The sequence below is a fragment of the Coffea eugenioides genome, chromosome 7, assembly GCF_003713205.1.
Source record: "Coffea eugenioides isolate CCC68of chromosome 7, Ceug_1.0, whole genome shotgun sequence".
Classification (NCBI taxonomy): Eukaryota; Viridiplantae; Streptophyta; class Magnoliopsida; order Gentianales; family Rubiaceae; genus Coffea; species Coffea eugenioides.
In genome coordinates this window covers 14525971-14549485 of record NC_040041.1, presented here as the reverse complement: position 1 = coordinate 14549485, position 23515 = coordinate 14525971, and the positions used below count along the sequence as shown (strand labels likewise).

The 23515-nt window shown below is 34.6% G+C and overlaps 2 protein-coding genes across 2 annotated transcripts; both read right to left on the bottom strand.

The window, feature by feature from the left end:
• Window positions 1–10884: 10884 nt before the first annotated feature.
• On the bottom strand, window positions 10885–12783 carry LOC113777000 (putative pentatricopeptide repeat-containing protein At1g12700, mitochondrial). The gene has a single exon (XM_027322050.1). It carries the CDS (start codon window positions 12781–12783, stop codon window positions 10885–10887), a length of 1899 nt encoding a protein of 632 aa, XP_027177851.1.
• Window positions 12784–14662: 1879 nt separating this feature from the next.
• LOC113776999 (pentatricopeptide repeat-containing protein At3g22470, mitochondrial-like) lies at window positions 14663–21497 on the bottom strand. The gene is made up of 2 exons (XM_027322049.1): window positions 21377–21497; window positions 14663–15015 (listed from the first exon to the last, which is right to left on the bottom strand). The coding sequence occupies exons 1-2, from the start codon at window positions 21495–21497 to the stop codon at window positions 14663–14665; spliced, it is 474 nt and encodes a 157-aa protein (XP_027177850.1).
• Between the last annotated feature and the right edge of the window lie 2018 nt (window positions 21498–23515).

Genomic DNA, 23515 nt, shown 5'->3' with positions numbered 1-23515 from the left:
TCGTTTTCTAAGGGAAACAAACTCCCAATTGAAAAAGGAAACATTCTAAAGAGATAACACTTAATTGTTTCCTAATTCAATTCTACAACTAACAAGGATAATTAAAGGCTTCCAAATTCATCATAGATGTCCATATTTGACTCGAATTAGGAAATCTCTATGCGCGACAAATTTTCGAGTCTTCTGAATTTGAATGTAGGTCCCGAACGTACCACCACCAAATTATTTGGGACTGTCCCTTTTAATCATGTTTTGGTTATTTTCCTACAATTTAGCACCATTAACCAAATATAAGTAGAATCAATCAATTAAAATAATATTTGGCTAAAATTAAGGAAAAAATAATTATAAATTTAGCAACAAATTATGACCTATCAATTTTCCCCACACCTAAACCATGCTTGTACTCAAGCATAAGAACAACAAATCAAGCAATCAAATTCAAATAATGGCTATTGCTCGAATTTTCTATTGCCAAAATACAATTAAAACATATGTCAAGTATTAGTGGCAATTTTCAAAAAATATCTCTCAAGTTAGCTTTCAAGATCAAGGACTCTTTCAATTTATAACTAACTAATCTAAGAATATAAAATATTCAACCAGCATCCATAAGCAAATGGTTTGACTATTAAGTAAAATCTCAACATTAAAATTTATGAATCAGCGAGCTAACAATCAATTCAAACACTTCCACATTTTTCACTATTAACATATTTTTTTTCTAAAATATCACCACACCTGATTGATTTTTTTTAGGGAGAATGTTTAGTCTTTAGCCATTTAAGTGTTTTGACACAAACTCCGACATTGACCAAATGAAGGAGCCCGGTTACTCAACTCTCATCGCTTAAAAATCACATACTCATAGCTATCGTCACTTTTTGACGTAAAAATCGACACTTATGGCGAAGACTTCCAATTATTATGCAACGATACTAGCGGAGTATAGCCGAATACTATTTATAAATAAACACTAAATTAAAATTAAAAATCACATAAACCCGCTTCATTTCTTAAATATGGAAAACTAACATTAATAGTTGAACTAATTTGCATAAAAAATACTAGATAAATATTTACAATATTTCGAAAAGTTAACCAAAAAGTGTAAAAGTCACAAAATCTCAAATATTCACCAAAGAGATACCCTTAAAGTAAACCATGCCATACTTAATATCTTAGAGTGTAAATTCTTAACAATAGAAAATTTTGAGACATCTAACTATCGTTTATCAGGAATAATAACAAATATGCACAAAGATAGGCAAAAATTGAATAAAATTCGACAAAGTCAAACAAAAAATTTCAACAAAAATGCCTACACTTGCATTTTTTCAATATATTATCAATATACTACCCTCCCATATCTAAACCTTACATTGTCCCCAATGTAAGTAATAAATAATAAAATACAAAGCAAAATGGGACAACGAAACTTCTCTGATCATCAAAGGGGGGTTGTGGCACAGCTGTAGGTGAGAGGCAAAAGACATGCAGAGCTCCATGGCAAAACTGATGAAGATGAAGGCTATGATCAGCAGCTAAGAATGTTGAGTGGCTTACGATAGATGAGGAAGAATTACGCGCGATGAACAGCGATAATCAAGAACCGACGACCCACGATGAACAGCGCAACGGTGGCGGTGGAATTTGAGGTCTTTTGGTTGCGGTCTTGCGATTGACAAAGAAAAGAAAGGAATAAAAAAAAGAAATGGAGAGAAAGAAAGAAAAACGAAAAAGAAGAGAGAAGAAAGAAAGAAAAAGAAAAGAAAGGAAAATTTTTTTTTAGAACCACTGCATTAGGCGTGGGCACGCCTAACAACCCTTGAGTTTTTAGCCAATCCACGGAAATTAAGATCTTTAATCGTGACCACTTGGCGTGGGCATGCCTAACCACTAAAGAGTTTTCTGACCAATTTTCGAAAATTGAATTCCTTATGCGTGATCACCTGGCGTGGACACGCTTAACTAATGGAGAGTTTTCTACCCGTAGACGCGAATTGCCTTCCTTAGGCGTGACCACTTGACGTGGGCATGTCTAACTACTAGGTAGTTTTCTGTCCGCCAAATTAAGACCTCATTCCTTAGGCGTGACTATTTGACGTGGGCACGTCTAACTGCTAGTTTCCTGCAACAAAAGCAATAAATTACTAAACACAACTAATATTTAACAAAAACTCCAAAAACATGAGAAAACTAAAACAAAGGGTCCTGAGTTGCCTCCCAAGCAGCGTCTTTCTTTAATATTTTTGGCTAGACATTTTCATGTCTATTCATGGAGGATAAAATCTTGTGGTTCGTTTCAATATTTCATCCTCTATATAATCCTGATAACCCTTGTAAATAGAGTAATTTTTAAGCACACGAGCTACGATTTTCCATGGATTAGTAGATGACGCCAAACAAATAAGTAACGACCTTAATTCTTCCCTTACTCCTCCATCATGAGCATTTACTGGTTTGAGATATTTTGCCATCACAACTCTTAATTTATTCCTGTCATGAAATTACTATTATACCCAAGACATTGTGTGTTATTATAAGACTAAAATCTGATAAATCAGTCATTAGGGCCAAATTAAATCTTTCAATTTCATTAACCAACTTAACAGTTGGAATCTTGCCAATCAAAAATGCATTTTACCAACTAGCGTCAATTTTGTTCACCAATATGGCGCAATTTTGCTGATTGACATCAGGGACAAGACAACAAATCAGTCTTTTATATATTGTGAAGAAGGGATCAAGTAGAAGAAAGAAAAATAAGAAGAGATGTAGTGAAGATAAAAGCTGAACAAACCTGCAATTTTCGTTTATCTGGTGAGGCAGTGATGATATATCTCCAGTGGTGTTGATGATCTGTTATGTTGACCATATTACTTTAACAAGTAAATTTGTTATGACAGGATTATGCATATGGGAAGGTGCCTGTTGTGCATTCAAGTAAAGGTAGCAATTCAAGTCATTCTACTGGAAATGCTGCCATAAATATTTAGGTTAATATACAGACAGGTTAATGTGCAATTTTCGTTCAACTGGTGAGGCAATGATGATAGTACTTGAATTTCATGATTTTGAAGCAGAAAGGAGGGAGTATGGATTCTATGGAAGGCAAATTCTGAGATTTTGAATACTGCAAATTACAAAACTAACAACAAAAAGGTATGCAAGCTCTGTTATCTGTTAATGTAATATGATCGAATGTGACCTGTTACTTCCAGAACATGTAAATTTTCAGAGTTCATCATGTAAATTTGAAGGAGAAAATAGGGAGTATGTCAAAACCATGAACTTAGTTAGATGTTAGAGTCAAAAGTATGACAAAAATCATCATTTTTTTATGTTGATCATAGTTGTTCAATGCTTGATAAGTTGAATAGATGATGTAGTTAGACAAGTTGTGATCACTGGCACATGTAGTTAGATAAGTTCATTATGTTATGTTGACCAAAGAAAGATGAAAGAGAAAAGAGACGAGACAAAATGGACAAAACAACACATTCTGGTTTCCTTTTCATGCCATTGATCCAGCTTCAATGTCCTGGCACTTTGGTTTTTTTGTGTCATGAATTGGTTGTCTTGCTCAATTACTTTTGGTAGACCATTTATATAGCTTTAATCGCTGGATGAGCATTTGATGATTAAGTTTTAGACTTTTAATTTTAGAAAATTACACAAAACTAGAAAAGAGTTTCATGGGCAATAAAAATATAAAAACAATGATATAAATAGTTCACTACACTTATAAACATCATTGGTTCACTTTTATACACAAAAACTCTAAACTTATTCTTTTGGTTTCAAATAATACTTCATTTCATATTGTATGTTTTCTTGTTTAAACTGGGTTATAACTCTAATTACTTTGAAAAAATTTAGGGGACAATATACAACAACAAAATGGAAATTCTCTTGCTTTATTTGATTTTCGTGGCACCATGTCAAGTGCAAATCTAGGTGATTCTAGGCCTACCAAGTGCAAATATTCAGCTTTACCTTTGTCCAGAGGAAGCCTTTTCCACATATAAATCATGTACTTGGAAGGCCTGCTCGTGCAGGGCACATCTTAGGCCCGCCAAACAAGTTAGAACAATAGGGAAAGTTTCGTTAATAATATATAGATTAACTTTTTATGTGCTGACAGTATACATATTTTTTTTACACTAATAACTTTAAATATATGTCACATTTTCATAATTTAATTTCAAATTTAAATTCATATTATGTGGTATAATCTAAGCTGCTAGTGTAAAAAAAAATTATACACTGACAGCGTGTAAAAAAAAGTTATCCATAATTTATTATAAGCAAATTTTAGATGGCAGAAAAAATGTAAAGCATGCATTTTTTTTTGTGTGATATGGATATTTAATTATCAGGCATAAATTTTGAGCATGTTTGTTAGTTCTTAAGGCAAAAAAAACTTGGGAATTGTTTTTGAAAGAAAAGAAACGAGAAAAATCGAAAAAACTATTCTTGGTATCTCTATTTTATTTTTTTTTCCTTAGTTCTATGAAGTATGTTTAAGTTGACATTCGAAAACAGTATGTTTAAGTTGCTCTATATGAAGTATAGTGATTCGAATGCCACTCTTTTAACTAATAAAGCTTCCACAATTTTTTGATGCATTTATTTTGAAGCTATTAGTTAAATGGGAGTAAGATTATTCATGTGGTTTAGGTACAAATATAAAGTGAAATAATGAATTTTGTATCAATCACCGAGCTGAAATTTTTTGCATTTTTTTTTTCGACAATGAGTTTTGAGTCAGTGGGATTCTTATTTAGATGAATATGATCCAATGATGAATAGCGAGGATCCTGTACATGCACTTAAAGATGGAAAAGGTACGGGGATGGAAAATGTAAAGGGAGGAGAAAAGGGAGGGTTAAAAAAAAGTTGTTATTCTCGAAAGAATATAGCCCAAAAGGCCCAATTGCACAAAGAAAAAATGACAAGAAAAAAATAGGAGCTACATGTGCGTACGTATTTATGCTTGCACACATAGATACATTTGCATACATATTTATGAACACATGTAGACATGTCAATGAATAGATTCTGGGCTGGATTCAATTGAGTTGCAAACGAACCAAGTCAAATCGAACTTTGGCTAAATTGAACCAAGCTTGACTTAATTTTAATGAGTTTGAACTCAATAATAAGTTTTTAATGTAAATCTCAAGGTCGAACACGAGTTCAACCCTACTCGAACTCATAATAGAATAGATAAAATAGACATTTTACCTTAATATATAATAAAATATTAGGAATTATATGCGTAATTTCATTATTAAAAATAAAAAAGAAGATATATTTGAGTGGGCTTGTGAGCCAAGTAGCCTATAACTCGTTAATTTTCTTTAATTAGGCATGTCATGCGTAGGAGTGACAAACAACTCTGATTAAAATAGGTACTTTCATATATATATATATATATATTAGGGGTGGAAATTAATTAAGTTACTCGACTCGAGGTTCGCAAGTAACTCAATCAAAGGCTCAACTCAAACTCGGTGTTGATCGAGTTCGAGTTACTTAATAAAATAATTGAATCGAGTTCAAGTAAAAAAAAAATTTAAGTTTGTTGAGACTTATCAAGTAGTGTATTTATAATATAATTTATAATTATTTATTATAAAATTATGAAATTTACTAAAAACTCAAGCTCAAAATTTTTGATTGAACTCGACTGAACTTGATTTGGTTGAATTCGAGGTTGAGTTAGGTAAAATAAGCACGAGCTCGAGCTCAAATTTAAATTTGAAGAACTACAATGAGCTTGAGTTTGACCATGAGTTCAAGTATTTTTGCTCGAGCAGAACTCAAGTAATGCACTATTCAAACTCGACTCGACTCGATTCGATAACAACCCTATGTGTAATTAAAAATTAAATTCATAAGTAATAAAAATGTATACAATTCAAAGATAAGAAACACAATGTAATTACTATTTTCAAGAATGTTTCTTGCAATAAATCATGAACTTAAAGTCCGGAATTTTATCAAATAATTCAATTTGCTTGAAAATTTTTATTTATATTCAACAGTGAAGCTTGCATATCTTTAAATCTCTTACAATTTTTCTTATATACATGTGTGTGTGAGGGGAAGGGGGGAGGGGGGTTGGGTAAGCTCTAGGTTTGAAAATCTAAATCCAAACCCAAAAAAAACATGACAGGCCTAGGTTGGATCTTGATAATATTTGATCTATTGACATGCCTGTACACACACACACACTTTCATGTTAAGTGAAGAAGGAAAAAAGAAAAAGAAAATGTGGTTTTCCATGAGATTTATTTATATCTACTTCCTGAGTTAATATAGCATACCATTCAAATAATACTTGACAATTTTAAAGTAGACAATGCATGAAAAGAGACCAAATTATATGACTCGATAGGATTTTTTCATTCCCCTTTTAAGCGCTATGGCATTGATCATGCTTCTCTAGAGTTATTTTTCATTAATTTATTATTGAAGGACGAGGCCATTTAATTCACCTCCACTGTAATGATTTCATTTTTAAATAAAAACTAGTACTGGTCCATGTCACCGTCCACCCATTTCTCAAAGTGATCTTTACTTGCGAAACAATGCAGAACAATAATAATCAGGATATAGAGCTCACGAAGCTAAACCTGATTGTACAGCTCATGAAGAACGAAGTAATCAAAATTATCTTCCACATCAAAAGTGGTAGGACTTACATAATGCAAATTTATGATTTGTAGCTCGTATTAATGTCGGTGAATAGATGGAATGATACGGGGGGAAAGAAACTGTAACTGAGAGGTTACGAATTCGAGAACTCTTACTTATACTAAAAAAATAAAAAAATAAAAAACATCTTAGCCTATAGAGAAAGGGCCAATGGAACCTTCTCCTACTCCAATATATTTCTTAGACAAACTTTTAGATATGCAACAGAAATTGGCAAAATATTTGGCAGGACTGACTATTTTTAATTTCTTTTCTTTTTTTTTTTTCCACAACTTAGTTTTAAAAGACAGGTATGCCCTGATGCCGAACCAATACCTTGATAAGGTTTTCTCTTTAAAAATTTTTTCCCAATAAAAGAAAGGTGGGATTTAAGATGTGGGAAGAGAACCTAAAACCTTTATACCATGATATTGTATATATGCGTGAATGTGTGAATTGACTAGTACTTGTGTTTCTTTGAAAAGAAAGGAGCTACCAGTTTTTCCTTCCGCTAAATTGCGAAAATCTATATTGAAAAAATTTCCACGTTTGTTAAAACAATTTGTTAAAAGACTAGGAAGAAGATTAGTCTAAAACTCAGAAATTTATTTCCAGAAAATTCCCCCAAAATTGAATATCATACATACACCAGTCTTGGCTGTAGGCAGGAAAGTCCACTTGATTTAAAGTATTAATAGTTATATCTAGGGCATAGCACAGCCGAGGCCCTATTTGATAACCTAATTCAACACTTAAATTTAATGAATCTAGATCGTAACATATTCAGATGTATTTGATAACCAAAAATTAAACATTTAAATTAATTAAATGACGGTGAATTTCCTATACAAAACTTGTTCCAAAACATAAGTGATAAACTATTTACTTATCACTTAATGCGACATACACTCAAATGTATCAGGTATTACTTAACAATTCAATAGCTTAGTTGATCCAGATTTCAAATTTCACTTTCCGAACTTCAGTTTTATCAAATGCACCCTTAGTTTGCATATGCTGAACTAAATATAGCCTTACAGAATGCCAGTCCCAAGCCCTGGTGACTTTCTAAAAGGGCTGTAAAAGGAGTAAGAACTACGGAGGTTTTCATTAATGCGGAGCATTCCTGACAAAGCTTTCCAACAATTTAAATGAGAAATAAAATACCTTGGAAGGGCTAGAGAAATAAACCCTCAGAGTTGCTTTGCGCTTGTGCAAAGTTTAACAAGTTTCTGCAGAAAAGCAATTTTCTGCGGACATTTTTGGAGCTAAACTGCAGTAGCACGTGCATTAGTCCTTTCCAAATAACCTACAGCGTACAAATATTTATACATAGCTTTTGTCAATTACTTGCTAATACAAGAATTTAGAAAGAAAGAACTACAGCAGAGCTAAACATGATTCATAAGAGTGCCAAACTAATCGTTCTCCTTTACAATGAACTACTGAAATGTTAAACATGATTTGTAAGATTGCTACCCTTAACATTTGAACCACTCTCCAGTAAACGCAGGAGGCAGAAACAAACGCATCCAGTGTGCAAACCAGGGGTGCTGAATTGTTTGAACACGATGTCTATTCCCCGAAGTAGAAGAACAGAAAATGATTTCTGAATTCACAGTTGCCAGAGAAATAAACTTTTGACTGGCATAGTATTTTTGGTGCCAGAGCTACAGCCAAAAAGGACATGAATCCCAAGGATGTATCAGGTGATCCTTTAGGAGAACTAAAACCTGAAAGGAAGAAAGTTAGCAATGGTATTGAGTAAAGAAAAAGTAGGAAATCCAATCCTAAAAGTTTTGAAGCAACTCAGATCCCACCCTATCAAGAAGAAAATCACACAGGTAGGTAGGAGGTGGCAGTGAATTTGGTGGTAGTATTGAAGGTAAATCATAGGATGGTTCAATTTCTTCAAAAAGGCAATTCAAACCCAGGTGACCCAATTTAGATGAACATGCTTCAAGATCCAATCAAATTCAAATCCAATTGAGGAAAAGGTTCTGGCATCTCAATTCAATCGATGGAAGGTTGAACCTCTTTTGAATTTAAGGTTGAATTTGTAATGGATGTTAAACCAAAGCTCATCTAAATTGCCATTTCATTATAAAGCAACTGAGTACATGCCATGGATACTCGCTCTTGTATTATCTTCTTGAACATAGATATGTAAGTTGGCAAAACTTTGGGTGCAAGACAACCAACTCAAACACCAAGGAACTTTCAATTAAATTAAAATTTGAACTAGAGACAGCTGACTTGAGAAAAAATGACTTCCCAAATGACTTGGGCAGAAATGAAGCCTGCCAAAGAAAAAGCTTCAAAGGGCTAATATCCAATGTGACATAAATTTAAAGATTAGTTTGCAATCACATTAGACTACAAATAACACTTTGACACAAGAACTATAATGTAAAGCTTTTACCAACAATGCTAAATATACAAATGAATTTAGCTTGGTTAAAATATTTTTGACCATTTCATTATGCACAATTAAGAATTTTAGAGGAACATAACAATGCTGCAATACTGAGTTATAGTCATACTGCATGAAGATTCTGCCTAAATTTCAAAAAGTGAATGTGATACTCACATGCTCTAGCAGTAGATCATCCTCCTTCAAGCCAAAAGAAGTCTATTGCACACTGACCAGTTGCAAGTCCAGAAGATGTTATACCATAGCCAAACGCACTGTCTTCTCTAAAGAGTTTCCAGTCAACAAATATTCAGCGGCAATGTGTCCCATGGTTCCCCGGACTTGATTTGTGATGTGTGTTAGTTTGTAATCACCAACTTTACAAGCCCAAAATCTCCAAGAACAGAGTCAAAGTCACCATCCAGGGCGATATTTGCAGCGCTCAATCTCAGTTTATGATTTTCAAATTGCAATGCTCATACAGGTATTCTAGGCTGTGTGCAGCACCAAAAGCTGTTCTTTTCCAATTAGTCCAGTCTAGGCCTTTCTCCCCAGGTTTTCCAGGTTTGAGGTCTGTAAAAGGCAGAAATAGATATTTAACAATTGCTGAATGGGGTTCATATGACTGCAGAGTAACCAGAAAAACAACTATCTCTCTTTTGCGCCTCTGTGACCATCAATATTCAGCCAAACAAATTTTACAACTAACAGATGCTGGATATTAACAATAGAGATGTTTCATTCAATATTTCAATTAAGCAGAACTGTGATAAACAAGGAACAGACATGTCAATGTCCTTGAAAGGTAATCATCCACCAACTTAAATTTAACTAATGGACACATACCTATGTCCAGAAATGCAGGTTCTTTCACATAAAGCCATTAATGTTTTAGAAAGTCAAGAAGATGATTTAAGTGTATCAACCATTAATAGTATTAATCTAGCAGGGCAATAGCAGCATCATTCAGTCACCCCAATAAGAAAGTTCCGAAAAATCTGAAGTATCATGTCATGGACCTCACAAATTTGACCACTATAGCTCAACCAAAACACTAAATGTAGAGAGAGATAAGTGAGAACAGGAAAGTGCAAACTTAGATAATGTTAGTTCCAGCACAATTAAAGTTTAAGGGCGAAAACATCAGGACTACCGAGTTGTAACTAATGTGAAGGTACCATTCATCCCCCAATCATGGACATCTTGCTATCAGGATCAATTTTCAGCATCAACAAAATAGAGAAGGATTGTTCTTTTTTCCTGCAGATGAATCAAGTAAAATGGAAAAGTAGATGAATCCAGCAAGAATTCTATCCGAACCATTTCTTCATAATACAACACTGCATCATCGTAGTGACCTCCCCTCAGAAGTCCTTGCAAAATAACATTGAACATGACACTGTGTGCCAGCAACCATTCTCTTCCATTTTCTCGAAAAGCTCTTTAGCTTCTGCAAGCAAGCTTTCTGAAAGCAGGCCAGCAGTCATTGGGGTGTATGTTTTCTCATCAAGGTCCAATCCTTTATGGCAGAGACTGTGGAGAGATCACCAAGGAATGCGGCTTCTCCACCATATTGATGATCTCTGAGGCGTTTCACAAAAAATCACCAAGAGAGTTCCTCTAAGGCTCAGTTGCATTGCAACAAAGATGAAAAGTGATAACAGGATCAAATGCAAACCTAATTAATGTTTTTTCCAACAAATTAAAGTTCAGGGGCCAAAATAAATAGCAGGACCAACATGTTGCAACTAATGTGAAGGTCCTCTTCATTCCCCATCTATGAACTTCTTGCTATCGGGATCAATCTTCAGCATCAACATTAGCACAGAAGGTTTCTTCTGATTCTCAGCAGACAAATCAAGTAAAATGGAAAAGGTATGTGCATCCAGCGAGAATCCTTTATGAACCATTTCTTCATGATAGACCATCGCATGATGATAATGACCTCCCTTAAGGAGTCCTTGCAGAATAACATTGTATGTACCATCATTTGCCGGGCAACCCTTCTCTTCCATCTTTTTAACGACCTCTTTAGCTTCGATGAGCAGACCTTCTGAAAGCAGGCCAGCAATCATGGTGGTGTATGTTTTGACATTAGGGTTCAATCCTTTAAGGGAGAGATTGTTGAAAAGATCTCGAGCACTATCGAGCCTCCTGCTTTTGCACAACCCATCAAGGATGATAGTGTACATTTCTATGTGAAGATATGTTCCATCAGTTTCCATTGCATGGAATAACTGCAATGCTTCGTCGACATGTCCAGTCTTGCATAGCCCATCCAACATCACGCAATAAGTGTGAAAATCAGGCTTTATGCCAGAAGCTTGCATCTCATCAAAAACTTCTCTTGCACTAGGATACATTCCTGCACTAAATAACCCCTGCAAAACAGCGGTATAAACAACAATATCACATTTTAAGCCTTTATGCCGAATCTCTTGAAAGAGATTCATGGCTGCTTCCACTTTCTTGTTCTTGTTATAGGCATTTATCAAAATAGCATAGCTATGAGCATCTGGAGTAAGGCCACTAGCAACCATGGTATCGAATACTCTCCTTACTTCACCTATTTGGCGTTGTAAACAATATCCATCCATTAAGGAATTGTATGTGACCACGTCGGGATTTTGACCTTGCTGGATCATGATCCGGACTACCTCTTCAGCATCTTTTGCATGTCCTTCCTTGCACAATGCATCCACCACTATAGTAAAAGTAAAAACATTTGGAGCAATTTTGTAATCCTTGATGTCAGAGAAGAGCCTTATAACCTCCTTCCATTTACTTAAATTGCAGAAACCTAGAATCAAACAATTGTAAATGACAACATCTGGGGGAATTTCCTTTTCAAACATCTCCTGTAAGAGGGCAAGAGCTTCATCAACCATTTTATCCTTGCACAAGCTGTCAATGATTGTACCGTACACATAAACGTTGGGCTTACATCTTCTTCTTTTTTCCATAAGTCTTAGGAATTCAATGGCCATTTGAGTATTACCCGCCTTACAGAGCCCATCTATCACAACCAGAAAGATAACTTCATTGGGCTCGCAAAGTTTTTCGAATATTATCTTTTTAAATAATTCTTGTGCCTGGGGAACCTTGCGTCCTCGAAAGAGTCCTTTGAGTAGAGTACTAAAGGTGACCACATTAGGGACAAAACCACGTTTGTGGAAGCCAGCCAATGTAGAAAAAGCTAAATCCACTCGGCCCACAACGCAGCAACAATTAATCATTATATTAAGGGTGGCCTCATCAACAGGAATGCCCTGGACACACATATCTCTAAAAAGGGAAATAACTGAAGAATAATGATTCTTCATCTTAACAATACAAGTCAGCAGTTGATTGAATTGAATAACAGAAGGCAGAGGCCTCATCCGGACCATCCGCTCGAACAAGCTCAAAGCATCATCAAGACTGTTGACATTATTAATATCATTCCTTAATTCAGGTTGAAATTTCAGAGCTTTTCCAGAAGAACTCCTAACTTTACCACTAATAGCAGAATAAAAAGCCAAATGGGGTTTATGGTTTGGGAATGCAGAGAGAAATGATGCAATAGTACAACCTGCAGGAGCAGGAGTACCTGATGAAGCCCCTGCTCCCTGAGACCGAGCAATGGAAACAATCACCGCAGAAGAAGCTCTTCTCTTCATCGTCATCATCTTCTACGCCTTCAGCTGATGAGGATTTTAAATTGGTCTGAAATCTGAAATTTGGGTGAATTAATTACTGGGATTTGAGGCAAATTCTGAAGCCCTGATGTTTCTGGTTTTCAGGTTGATTTTGAATGGCATGATGTCGTATCGATCTCAAGTTGGCTGAACCCATTCTCTCTCTCTCTCTCCATTTTTTTCCCCCTTTTAACGGCTGGTTTAAAAGGAGGCAGGAGGAAGTAATTATAAATTATTCGTGCCAAAAGTTGGCCTATTACATTAAAATATCGGAAAAGAAAAAAAACTTTCTATACTTCGGTATAATTTCGATTCTTCAAATTACACTTTAGTCACGTATAAATAGAAAATTGATTTTATAAGCCTATATTCGGTACAATTTCGATTCTTCTAATGTACAAATCACAGGCTTCACAAAATATGACCAAGAGACTCCTCTGGAAATGTCTGCAGGGAATTCTTCCTGTTAGTGCAGTAGTAAAGGAAAGGTGCGGTGGGGGTGATCATATCTGTAAATACTGTGGAGAAAGTTTTGAAACGATAGAACATATGTTATTTTTCTGTAGGAATGTTAGAACAATCTGGAAGTGTGCACCTCTAAGTTGGGATGGACTGGATGAATATAGAAACAATTTCTGACATTGGTGGGAGGAGTTGAAGGATGCCGTGATCAAAGAAAGTGGGAAGGAGCACATAATTTTCACAGTAAATCTCCTTGGCAGATCTGGAAATCGAGGAATGAAATACACAGTTTAACAACATATACAGAGATCCAATGGTATCAGTGAACAAAGTAGTGGTGGAATGGAATGAATACCAAGAAGCTCAGGAGAAGGAATTGGAGCTAGAGGATCAAAAACAGGAAGCAAAAAGAGACGATCAGAGTTGGAAGCAACCACAAGAGGACTAGATAAAAGTGAATACAGATGCAGCCTTAAACAACAAAGCTGGCAGAGTAGGATGAGGCATCACAAGAAGAAATTGGGAAGGCAAAGTGATAGCAACATGGGTCTACCCATCAAAAAGCTGCTCTAATGCAAAACTTGAAGAGGCATTAGCACTCAGAGCTGCAATGATACGAGCTAAACAACAAGGATGAAAGAAAGTAGAATTTGAATCAAATTGCAAGGAAATGGTAGACAAGGTGAATGGGGAGGAAGATGATCGATCGATCACTGCTACTGTGATAAAGGATATTAGAAGTTTAAAGTATGACTTTAACCAATGTTGTATCTCCTTCACTAGGAGGGAGAACAACTGTATTAGCCATAAATTAGCAAAATTTGCTATGAACTTGGCAAATGTAACTGAATGGAAGCACACCTTTCCGGTTTGGCTGCCTGAAATTACTCAAGCAGATTTGGTGAGGCAGTGGCCTCAGTGTTTGTAAGACGTTTTGTTGAAGAAATGGAAGTTGCCATTTTGACCAAAAAAAAAGACAACAAGATCAAAGGCAAACTTACATAATGTTGATTCCAATAGAAAACAGTTTAGGAGCCAAAAAAGAAGAGGACCAATAAGTTGCAACTAATCTGAAGGTCCTTTTTTATCCTTCATTCTTTAGATTCTCAATATCAGGATCAATATTAAACATCAACTTAAGTATAGGAGGATTTTTCGAATCAAGTAAAATGGAAAAAGTAGATGCATCCAGCAAGAATCCTCTACGAACCATTTCTTCATAATAGACCATTGTGCCATCATAATGACCTCCCTTAAGGAGTTCTCGCAAAATAACATTGTATGTAACACCAGGCAACCCTTCTCTTCCATTTTTTCAACAAGCTCTTTAGCTTCGATCAGCAGACCTTTTGAAAGCAGGCCAGCCATCATGGTGGTGTATGTTCTGACATCAGGGTTGAATCCTTCAAGGGAGAGATTGTTGAAACAACCCATCAAGGATGATATTATACATGCTTATATGAAGATCTACTCCATCAGCTTCCATTGAATGGAACAACTGCATTGCTTCATGGACCTTTCCAATCTTGCATAACCCATCCAACATGATGCAGTAAGTGTGAAAATTAGGCTTTATTCCTGCAGCTTGCATCTCATCGAAAACTTCTCTTGCACTAAGATAGCTTTCTGCACTGAATAACCCTTGCATGACAGTGTTACAAACAACAACATTAGGTGTTAAACCTTTATGTCGAATCTCTCGAAAGAGATTCATGGCTGCTTCCACTTTCTTGGTCTTGTAATAGGCATTTATCAATACTGTTGGAACCCATCTATCCCAATCCCCAATGTAATCTCATTGGGTTGGCCTTTTCTTGTATTATCTTTTTGAACAATTCTTGTGCTTGGGGAACCTTATTGTCTTGAAAGAGTCACTTGAGCAAAGCACTAAAGGTGGCTACAGCAGGTGCAAGAGCACGCTTGAAGAAGACAGCCAATGTAGAAAAAGCGAAATCCACTCGGCCCGCTAGGCAGTAACAAGTAGTCACTATAGTGAGGGCGTACTCATTAACAGGAATGCCATATTCAATTACATCTGTCTTCTCCAAAGACTTTCCAGTCAAGAAATATTAAGAGGAAAGTGTCCCATAGTTCCCTGGCCTAGAGTTGTGACGCGTTAGTTTTGTATCCACTACAGAACAGCTTCACACTCATGATCCAAATGGATATTTGCAGCCTTCAAATCTATGTGTACAATTTTCTGATTGCATGATGGATTAGATCCAGAAAAACCTAAGGAATAGCACTAGTTTTGCTCGAGTTCGACGCTCATATTGAGAAGTGAGAGTACTCTGGTTTCATTTCCATAGTTTGTCTATTTGTTTATTTGTTTTTTGAAAAATTTCATCTCTCAAATTTGCTTTGTTGATTGTTAAACTAGTAAAAAATGGCATCTTAAATCCATGCATGTGAAGACAGGATACAAGAATAATAGTTTCTGAGCTAAACTTAAGCTAAATTTGGTATAGCACCAACTCAGAAAGCAAAATTGAGTTCATTCTAGAAACAGTTCTGCATTGCTTTGTTGGAATCTACACCACAGGACACGAAAATAAATTTTTAACATGAACAAGAAGACTTATTTTTTTTAACAGCATCCAAAAACATTCTACCATCATCCTCTTTGTAACACTGGACCCCATTCCTAATCAGAGCTTGCAGCATCAAAACCAAACAAATAGAATATGCACAGAAGAGCTATATGGCAGATCAACAAAAGATCATGTCTCAAATGTTATTTACTGGTCAGCACACAGCTTATTTCTTCCATAGCCACTAGAGATAATCCATCATTCTTAAGCATAAGATACTTAATGAAAACATAATTATAAAGCCAAAGAACCTGTTCCCAAGAGTGATCAACTTATGGTAATACTAATCTTGCCCAAGATCATTAATATACTACTTACTCTCATGCAGACTTGGAAAAGATACAAGTCTAATAAGGACAAAATGAATATTCCTATTTTACAATAAGGTAATATCAATATGCAAATATTATGAAAAATAGAAACAATATAACGTGATGTTACAATTTAGTAGTTATCATTACAATTCTCTTAGGAAATTAAGTACACTATATTAATGAATTTATTAATTTGCTCTTTAATTTTGTATCATATTTCTTAATTCCCAAGCTTAGACATATCAATCTCTATCCTTTACCAGAAAATATTTTCATCCTTGAGATTCAAATGATACTTTGAACTCTCGTTAATTTCTTATCCAGATTCTATCAACATTAGACCAAATGTTTATAGTTTTGACCAATGTAAACTTCCTTTTTTGTTTACTAAATTTAGATATATATGTAAAATATGTTTTTGATTTATCCATACCCGCACGTGCATGCACACACATACATATGTGTGTATGTATAATATTTGAAGGTGAGATATATAGTAAACAAATTTTACTGAGATGGAGATGAACTCATAGAAACAAGGATGTGTTTAAATAATTTGTTTCATAAATATTTTTGGAATGTTTGAAAATTTTTTTCAAAGGATATTTATAGAAAATTTTCAAAGACACCAAATTTTATGAAATTTTATGTTGATCCCACTTATCAAAACTTTTTAGACAGCAACGAAATAGGTCATTGACAAGTATATATTTTACGTGTTTTAAGTATATTTTATTAGTTAGTTTTGGTGTGTTTTACCTACTTTTATAACTAATTAACTAAGTTTCTAGTGAAAATATGCATTTTAAGGTTTATGTGGTAAAAATTGCATTTCTGTGGATTTTGATGGTGAAAATTTCATGTTTTTGTAGGTTTAAGGATTCAATCATCAAATGGAGTATATTGAGAAGATATTTGGATGATTGATGATGGTTTGAAGTGATAAAAACAAGACATGAAGTGCAAAAGAGGAAATGCAATCAAGAACAAAAGAAAGCAAGTTTCACAGCTTTGACACCTTGTCGTATTTTGGCTATATCTTGAGCTACAGACATTAGATTGAGGTGATTCATGAACCATTTTGAAGATAAGAGATATATTTACATTCGGTATGAAGACATTGGAGTTCAGTTCAGCTGTTTTCATTGTCAAAAAGTCGAAATACAGAAGTGCATTTTCTATGGTCGAAGCTGAAACAAGGTTCTGACCAGTTGAGGGTATTTTGGTTATTTATTGATCCACAGAGCTCCAAATTGCGATGATTTTTGAGGCATTGGAAACCTAACTCAAAGGGCTACAACTTTTATGTTTTATACAAGAGTTAGTTCAGCCTCTAAGACCAAGAAAATATCAGTTGACGTTGGACAAAAAACAGAGCAAGGATGAATTCTGCCCAGTAAAGTGCAAACCTGCAAAGAGTAAAATGGGGGTCAAAACGCGGTCATTGGCCGCGTTTTCTACCCGCGTTTTAGTGGATTTCAGCTGCAACTTGCTCTGCAACTTGTGTTCTTTTCACACAAGCTTTTTGACCATTTTTTCTGCAAAGATTCCGGCAGGAAATGATCAGATGATGCATGGAAACTTTGAAAAGCAAACTTAGAGAGTTTCAAGAGTAAAAAATGACAACTGGAAACAATTCATTTGGCTCTTGAATCCTCTATATATAGAAGCCTTTGGAGGACATTTTCAGAACTTTGGAAAGCTAGAGAAACTCACCAAAAATGTTGCTTTCACTAGAATTTCCTTAGTTCATTAGTTAGGGTATTATAGAGTAGTTAGTGTAGCTTTTCCTTCTTGTATTTGTAGTTAGATTTGGATGAAAATTGGAGGAGCAAAAATGGAGAGTTTGAAGCTCATGTGACAAGGATGACATCTCTCCTATCACTTTCTCTTTTGTATTTAAGTTCATGTTTAGCTATAATACAAGTTTGGATGTGTTTTTCTTCGTGTTTAGCTAAAGTTTATGCCTAGAGTATGGATGAACTTGCTATATCTTATTTGTGATGTTTACTTGGTTATTTGATGATATTATTTTGAGCAAGTTATTTATCACTTTTGCTTTTCTAATCATGATTAACCGGCCATTAGTTGTGATTATCTAAAGGTGTTAAGTTTGTAATGAGAATTGAAATTTAACACTAGTTCAACGAAGTGATAAACCTAGGGAGTACACTCACGAGAGTAGAGGTGCACCTATGTGGATTAAGTGACTTGTTTCATGTAATTTCATAGAAGGAATAATTTGTAATTAATTCATAACCACGAGAGTAGGTATGGCTTAGTTACAAGTATAGTTGATTTACTACAAGAGTAGGTTTCACATATATTAGGAAATTACGCCATAACTAACCAAGATAATAGCATTCACGTAACCGGTAATCTCATTTGCAAGAGTAGTAAGGAATTCCATATCTTTAGGAGCTTTCTAGTGTTATTTTTATTACTTTTACATTTATCGTAGTCTAAATAATAAAGGAGTTTAAAAATCACCGGTAATCGCAATCTTCCCTGTGGGATCGACTCTTAATACACTATACTCGCTCACTATTCGTATACTTGCGATAAATTGCGTGTGGGGTATTTAGGAGTTTATAAATATAAAACTTGATTGTAAATGATCTAATTGTATATGTATACCCCGCACTCGTTAGTCATGAATTGGAAAATTATAGGGTTTGGAGGTGAATTGGTCGGATGGAAGAAGTATGCCGAGAGAAGGAATAGATAAAGCTATGAGACTAGGCAAGAGATGAAATTACTGAGTGGAAAAGAAGGATTATGAGGCTTGTATGATGAGAGGAAGGGAAAGGATTTCAAGGATGGAGAAGAAAAGGTTATTGGATAAGAGGAAGATGGCCAAAAAAGGAGTATAATGTCATGAATAGAGAACAAAAGATTTGGGATTGTTCCCCCCACTTATAATTTAATAATATATGTGTGTGTGTGTCTATGTGTGCTCGTGTGTGTGGTGTGTTCATGCTATACACACACACACACAAGCGCGCGCCTGCACACACACATATAGAGTATGAATTGAATGACGTGATATTTTATTTGCTAGAAATGATAAATTATTATTACCAATTTATTATGGTAAAATGGTTATGTTCTATATTAGTTTACTTAATTTGTTTCATATATTGTACATTGTTTATAAAGCAACAATAGAAATTAGTTTAGAATTTATGTATCAAATATAGAGAAATGAGTTCAAAGTATCAAAGCAATTTGTAACATTATTTCACGTTCAATTGTTTTTACTAAAATTTAAAAGAATGATTAGTTAAATTATTATTAGTGTTGCATTTATAGAAAATGTAAGATGAACTATAGAAATTATAATGATAGTGGAGTCACATGGGTGCATCCATAGGGTAGTCGGGATGGGTCGGAATAGGGGTAAGGACAAGAGTGACGAAAAGGAGATGATCGGAGGTAGGAGTAAAACTACAGGACTAAGAGCGTATGGCAAAGAGAAATGAAAAAGTAATAAAAAAAGTCAATTATAACATAAAATAGATAGTGAAGAAGGGAATGAGGAAAAGTTGATGATTATGTATTTGATGTATCTTTTGGATCTTTTGTACTATGTTTTGTTATCTTATTTGGGTTTTTTTTCTTTATTTTTGTTGTTTTCTTTTCTTTTTTTAAAATGTAGTTATTTGAACCAAATATTATCTAATACTAATACCACATGTACAATTTAATTTTTTTAGTATTCATAGAATCATAAGTAGTTTAATTAAGAATATACTAAATTCTTAGGGCACAATATGATGAAAGAAAGAAATTTTTTTAAGATGGAATAAATTTTCATAGGCAAGTGCAAGAATACGTGATCATTAACCATAATTGTTAGGAAATTTGAGATTTTTTTCAGGTTGATGAGTTGCTTACCTTCTATGAGTGAAAAGTTTTTATCTTTATTTTCATTTAAAATTACACATTTTCATAAAGATTGATAGTAAAACTGATACTATTTTTAACTTTTAGCCTTTTCTTTTGAAATAACTTTTTTTTTCAATAATATTAATTTTACTATTTTGATTTGAAATCTTAACCCCGTGGCACTAAAGATTGATAGTCCCAAGTCCCCACTGAAGTTATTCCACCTAAAGTAAAGATGCTGTAAATTGGGTACCCCAGAACACATTCTTGACGGAAGATTGCCTGAAAGTTGAGTGCCAGGGACAGGGAGTGAAATCATTTGGTTCATTGAAAGGTTAAAGATCTCATGTGGTATGGAATAATGGAACCAGTCAGGCTATTGAACTGTAAAAGTAGATCTTCTAGATTTTGTAGATTGCCAATCTCTCGTGGTATTACACCTGCCAAAATTGTATCAATGCACATGCATTAAGCAAAACTATTCACCATCAACTTTTGTTGTTCTAAGCTGCTAAGCTATTGTAAAATATAGTCAATTTTTGTACCGATTACGTAGTTATGAACATGGTTCGCCGTCATAGGTCCCGGTCGCATCACGGTCTCGATTATTCCATATTCGTCGTGACATATTGGTTGAATATCAGGTGATACGTACATTATAGCATATAAAAATTTTCAAAAAATCTGAAAAGATTATTAACATTAGAAAATACCGAAAAAGATACAATTTGGGAAAAAATATTCGAATCGACTCCGAGTGGATTCGGATATATCGGTCAAGTCAGAGCATCACATATTCGAATCGACCAATATCAGCCGAGTTAGAGCGAGTCGCCGTAGATATGGTAATATTCACGATTTGGGGATCGGTATCGTATCGGTTCCTTCCGTTTTGGTTACTACGACCGATTCGTATCGGAATCGGTGATATTGCTAACCATTTATGGCCCAAGTCTAGTGTCTTCAGCATAGTTGAGTTACCTATGCCCCTGGGAATTTCACCTAAAAAATGTAAACCGAAGACATCCTACGAAGTTAAGATATTTGATGGAACTGGTAATAGTTTATATTTCCTAAGGTGCGAAAAAAGGAATAAGATAAAATAAGAGAGGTCCTCCGTTGACAGAATTTGCTGCTTGCAACTACTAGCTAGTTGCATGTTTGGGCACTACATAAATGGACCACCAATAGATAATGAAAAAAATAAAGTGCAAATTGACTAATATATCAATTTGTTTTTTGCTCAAATGCATGTGATTTCTGAACAGTAGTAAAATAACTAGCAACAACAATAATCCACCAGCATCTGAATCAGGATCTTCTTACCTTCAAAATTGTTCCTGCCAAGAATCAGCACCTCAAGCTCCTTCAGGTACCAAATTTCTTTTGGGATGACGCCAGTGAAATTGTTGAAAGACACAGGGAAAGTGTCTGAAATTGTGAACATTGGTCTAAAGTGGATAGAATTTGTCCCTTCAACTTGTTTCTTGATATATAGATTCAGCCACCTGAGTTTTCGAAGATTGTAACAAATATAATCAGGGATACTTCCTGATAAACTATTACCTATGATGATTTCCTTTTGATTTTTTGCCAAATTCTGTTTTCCCATTATTGGTTCCACTGTCGGTCCCAGTGCCTGCCCAAAATGGGTGATCAAATTGCTCCCTTCAGATGGTCAACTCTCGAAGATTATCCAGCATGATTGAACTGTAACTCAGTGAGTTCTCATTGATACTTGATGATATATAGTGGTCCAAAAAGATTGCCGAATTAGATACTAAACAGATTTGAAATATTTTCCATAAAATCTTTTGCAAGAGAATAGAGTGCAAACTATATCTCTCTTCTTATTTACTATACATGAGAGAAAATTTTCAAGACAATCGGTGAGTTGAACTCTTGATTCCCTCAATTCCTTCTCAGCTCCAATTCTCTCTCCTTTCCCAATTGCCTTCTTCATATGGCGTCTACCTATTTATTTGTCTGAAGATAATTTTATTTGTCTTTCAAATTCTGCAATAGAAAATATAAGTAATAAACTTAATGATATGATGATAAATACAAAACCAGATATGAAACCAGAAACAAACCCAAACATAAATGATATACCTTCAACTAGTAGACCCGCATCTTCGTATGCTAGGTGCAAACCTGGTTCAAGAAACTCTTTTATTTCATCATTAATGAACATAGCAAAGCAAAAAGGCTATTTAGATAATGAATGCTATACACTTTTAGATAGGACCACACCTGAAACTATATTTCCTTTTAGAACATTTTTAGATTTAGACTGTGTAAAAAATACAGATGAAGCGATAGATAAATGGAAAATTGGATTAAGATTAGTTGTTTCCATAAATAAATTATCATATGAAGAGTCTAAAGGATTTTTAGAAAGATCACTAGTAAATAGTGTCTTTCGATATTCAAACTTAATTTGTAACGGAATAAATGATTTTGTATGATTGAATATAGGGTTAATTGATGAGTAACATAATAGATTTAATTAATTTTTGGATAATGTTTCCTACATCATGAGTTTACGTAAAGGTTCATTTATATTAGTAGGTGTGGATGCATGACACATATGTGCAAAAATAAAATTTCAAATTCAAATAAGAACTATGTTTCATACATTAAAACCGGCTAGTGATTAAAAAAAAAAAACCTTTACTGTGTTAATATAAGAAAGATTAATTCTTAATTAAATTGCATTTGTGGTTTTTTGGAGTTCAAACTCTTAAAACATCCAATTTTGTCTCTTAAGAATTTGATTTGCAATTATGAGATTGGTCTACGTGCTAATGTTACACAAATTACTCAGTTCACTTGTTGATTTCAATCTTGTATGATTTGAAAACCTGAAATATTTTTACATGTTCAGCCTTCTAATTTATTTATTTATTTATTTGAATATTGAGATCAAGGTTGCATCTTTTCACTACTTTTGAAGAAGTGGATCTCGTTTGAAGTTGATTTTTTGAAACAAAGAAAAAGAAATGACGAGGCAAAACATATTCAAAGGAACAAAAATCGAGTTGCATTTTTGAGAAGACCCAATCAAGCGAAAACTTAGGCAATTGCGGAGGAGGTGGTGTGATATTGGTGGTGCTACTGAAAATAAATCATGGGATGGCTCAAGTTCTTCGACAAGGCATTGGACATCCATTCCAGCCTCGATTCAGATGAACTTGGCTCAACATCCAACCAAATTCCAATTTAATTCCCAAATGGTTTGGTCTAGCATCACAACCCAATCAATGGCAGGATAAAGCTCTTTTAAATTAAAGTTGGCTTTGGATTGGATGTTAAACGAAAGTTCATCTAGATCAGGGTTTCCTTGAAATGCAACCCAGTGCTTGCCCGCAGAGGTTCTCTCTTGTGTACTCTGTTTTTGTACGAATCGTAGCAGCCACAGTAGCTATGAGCAGTAAGTTAAGCCTCCACCACAGGACGAAAGGT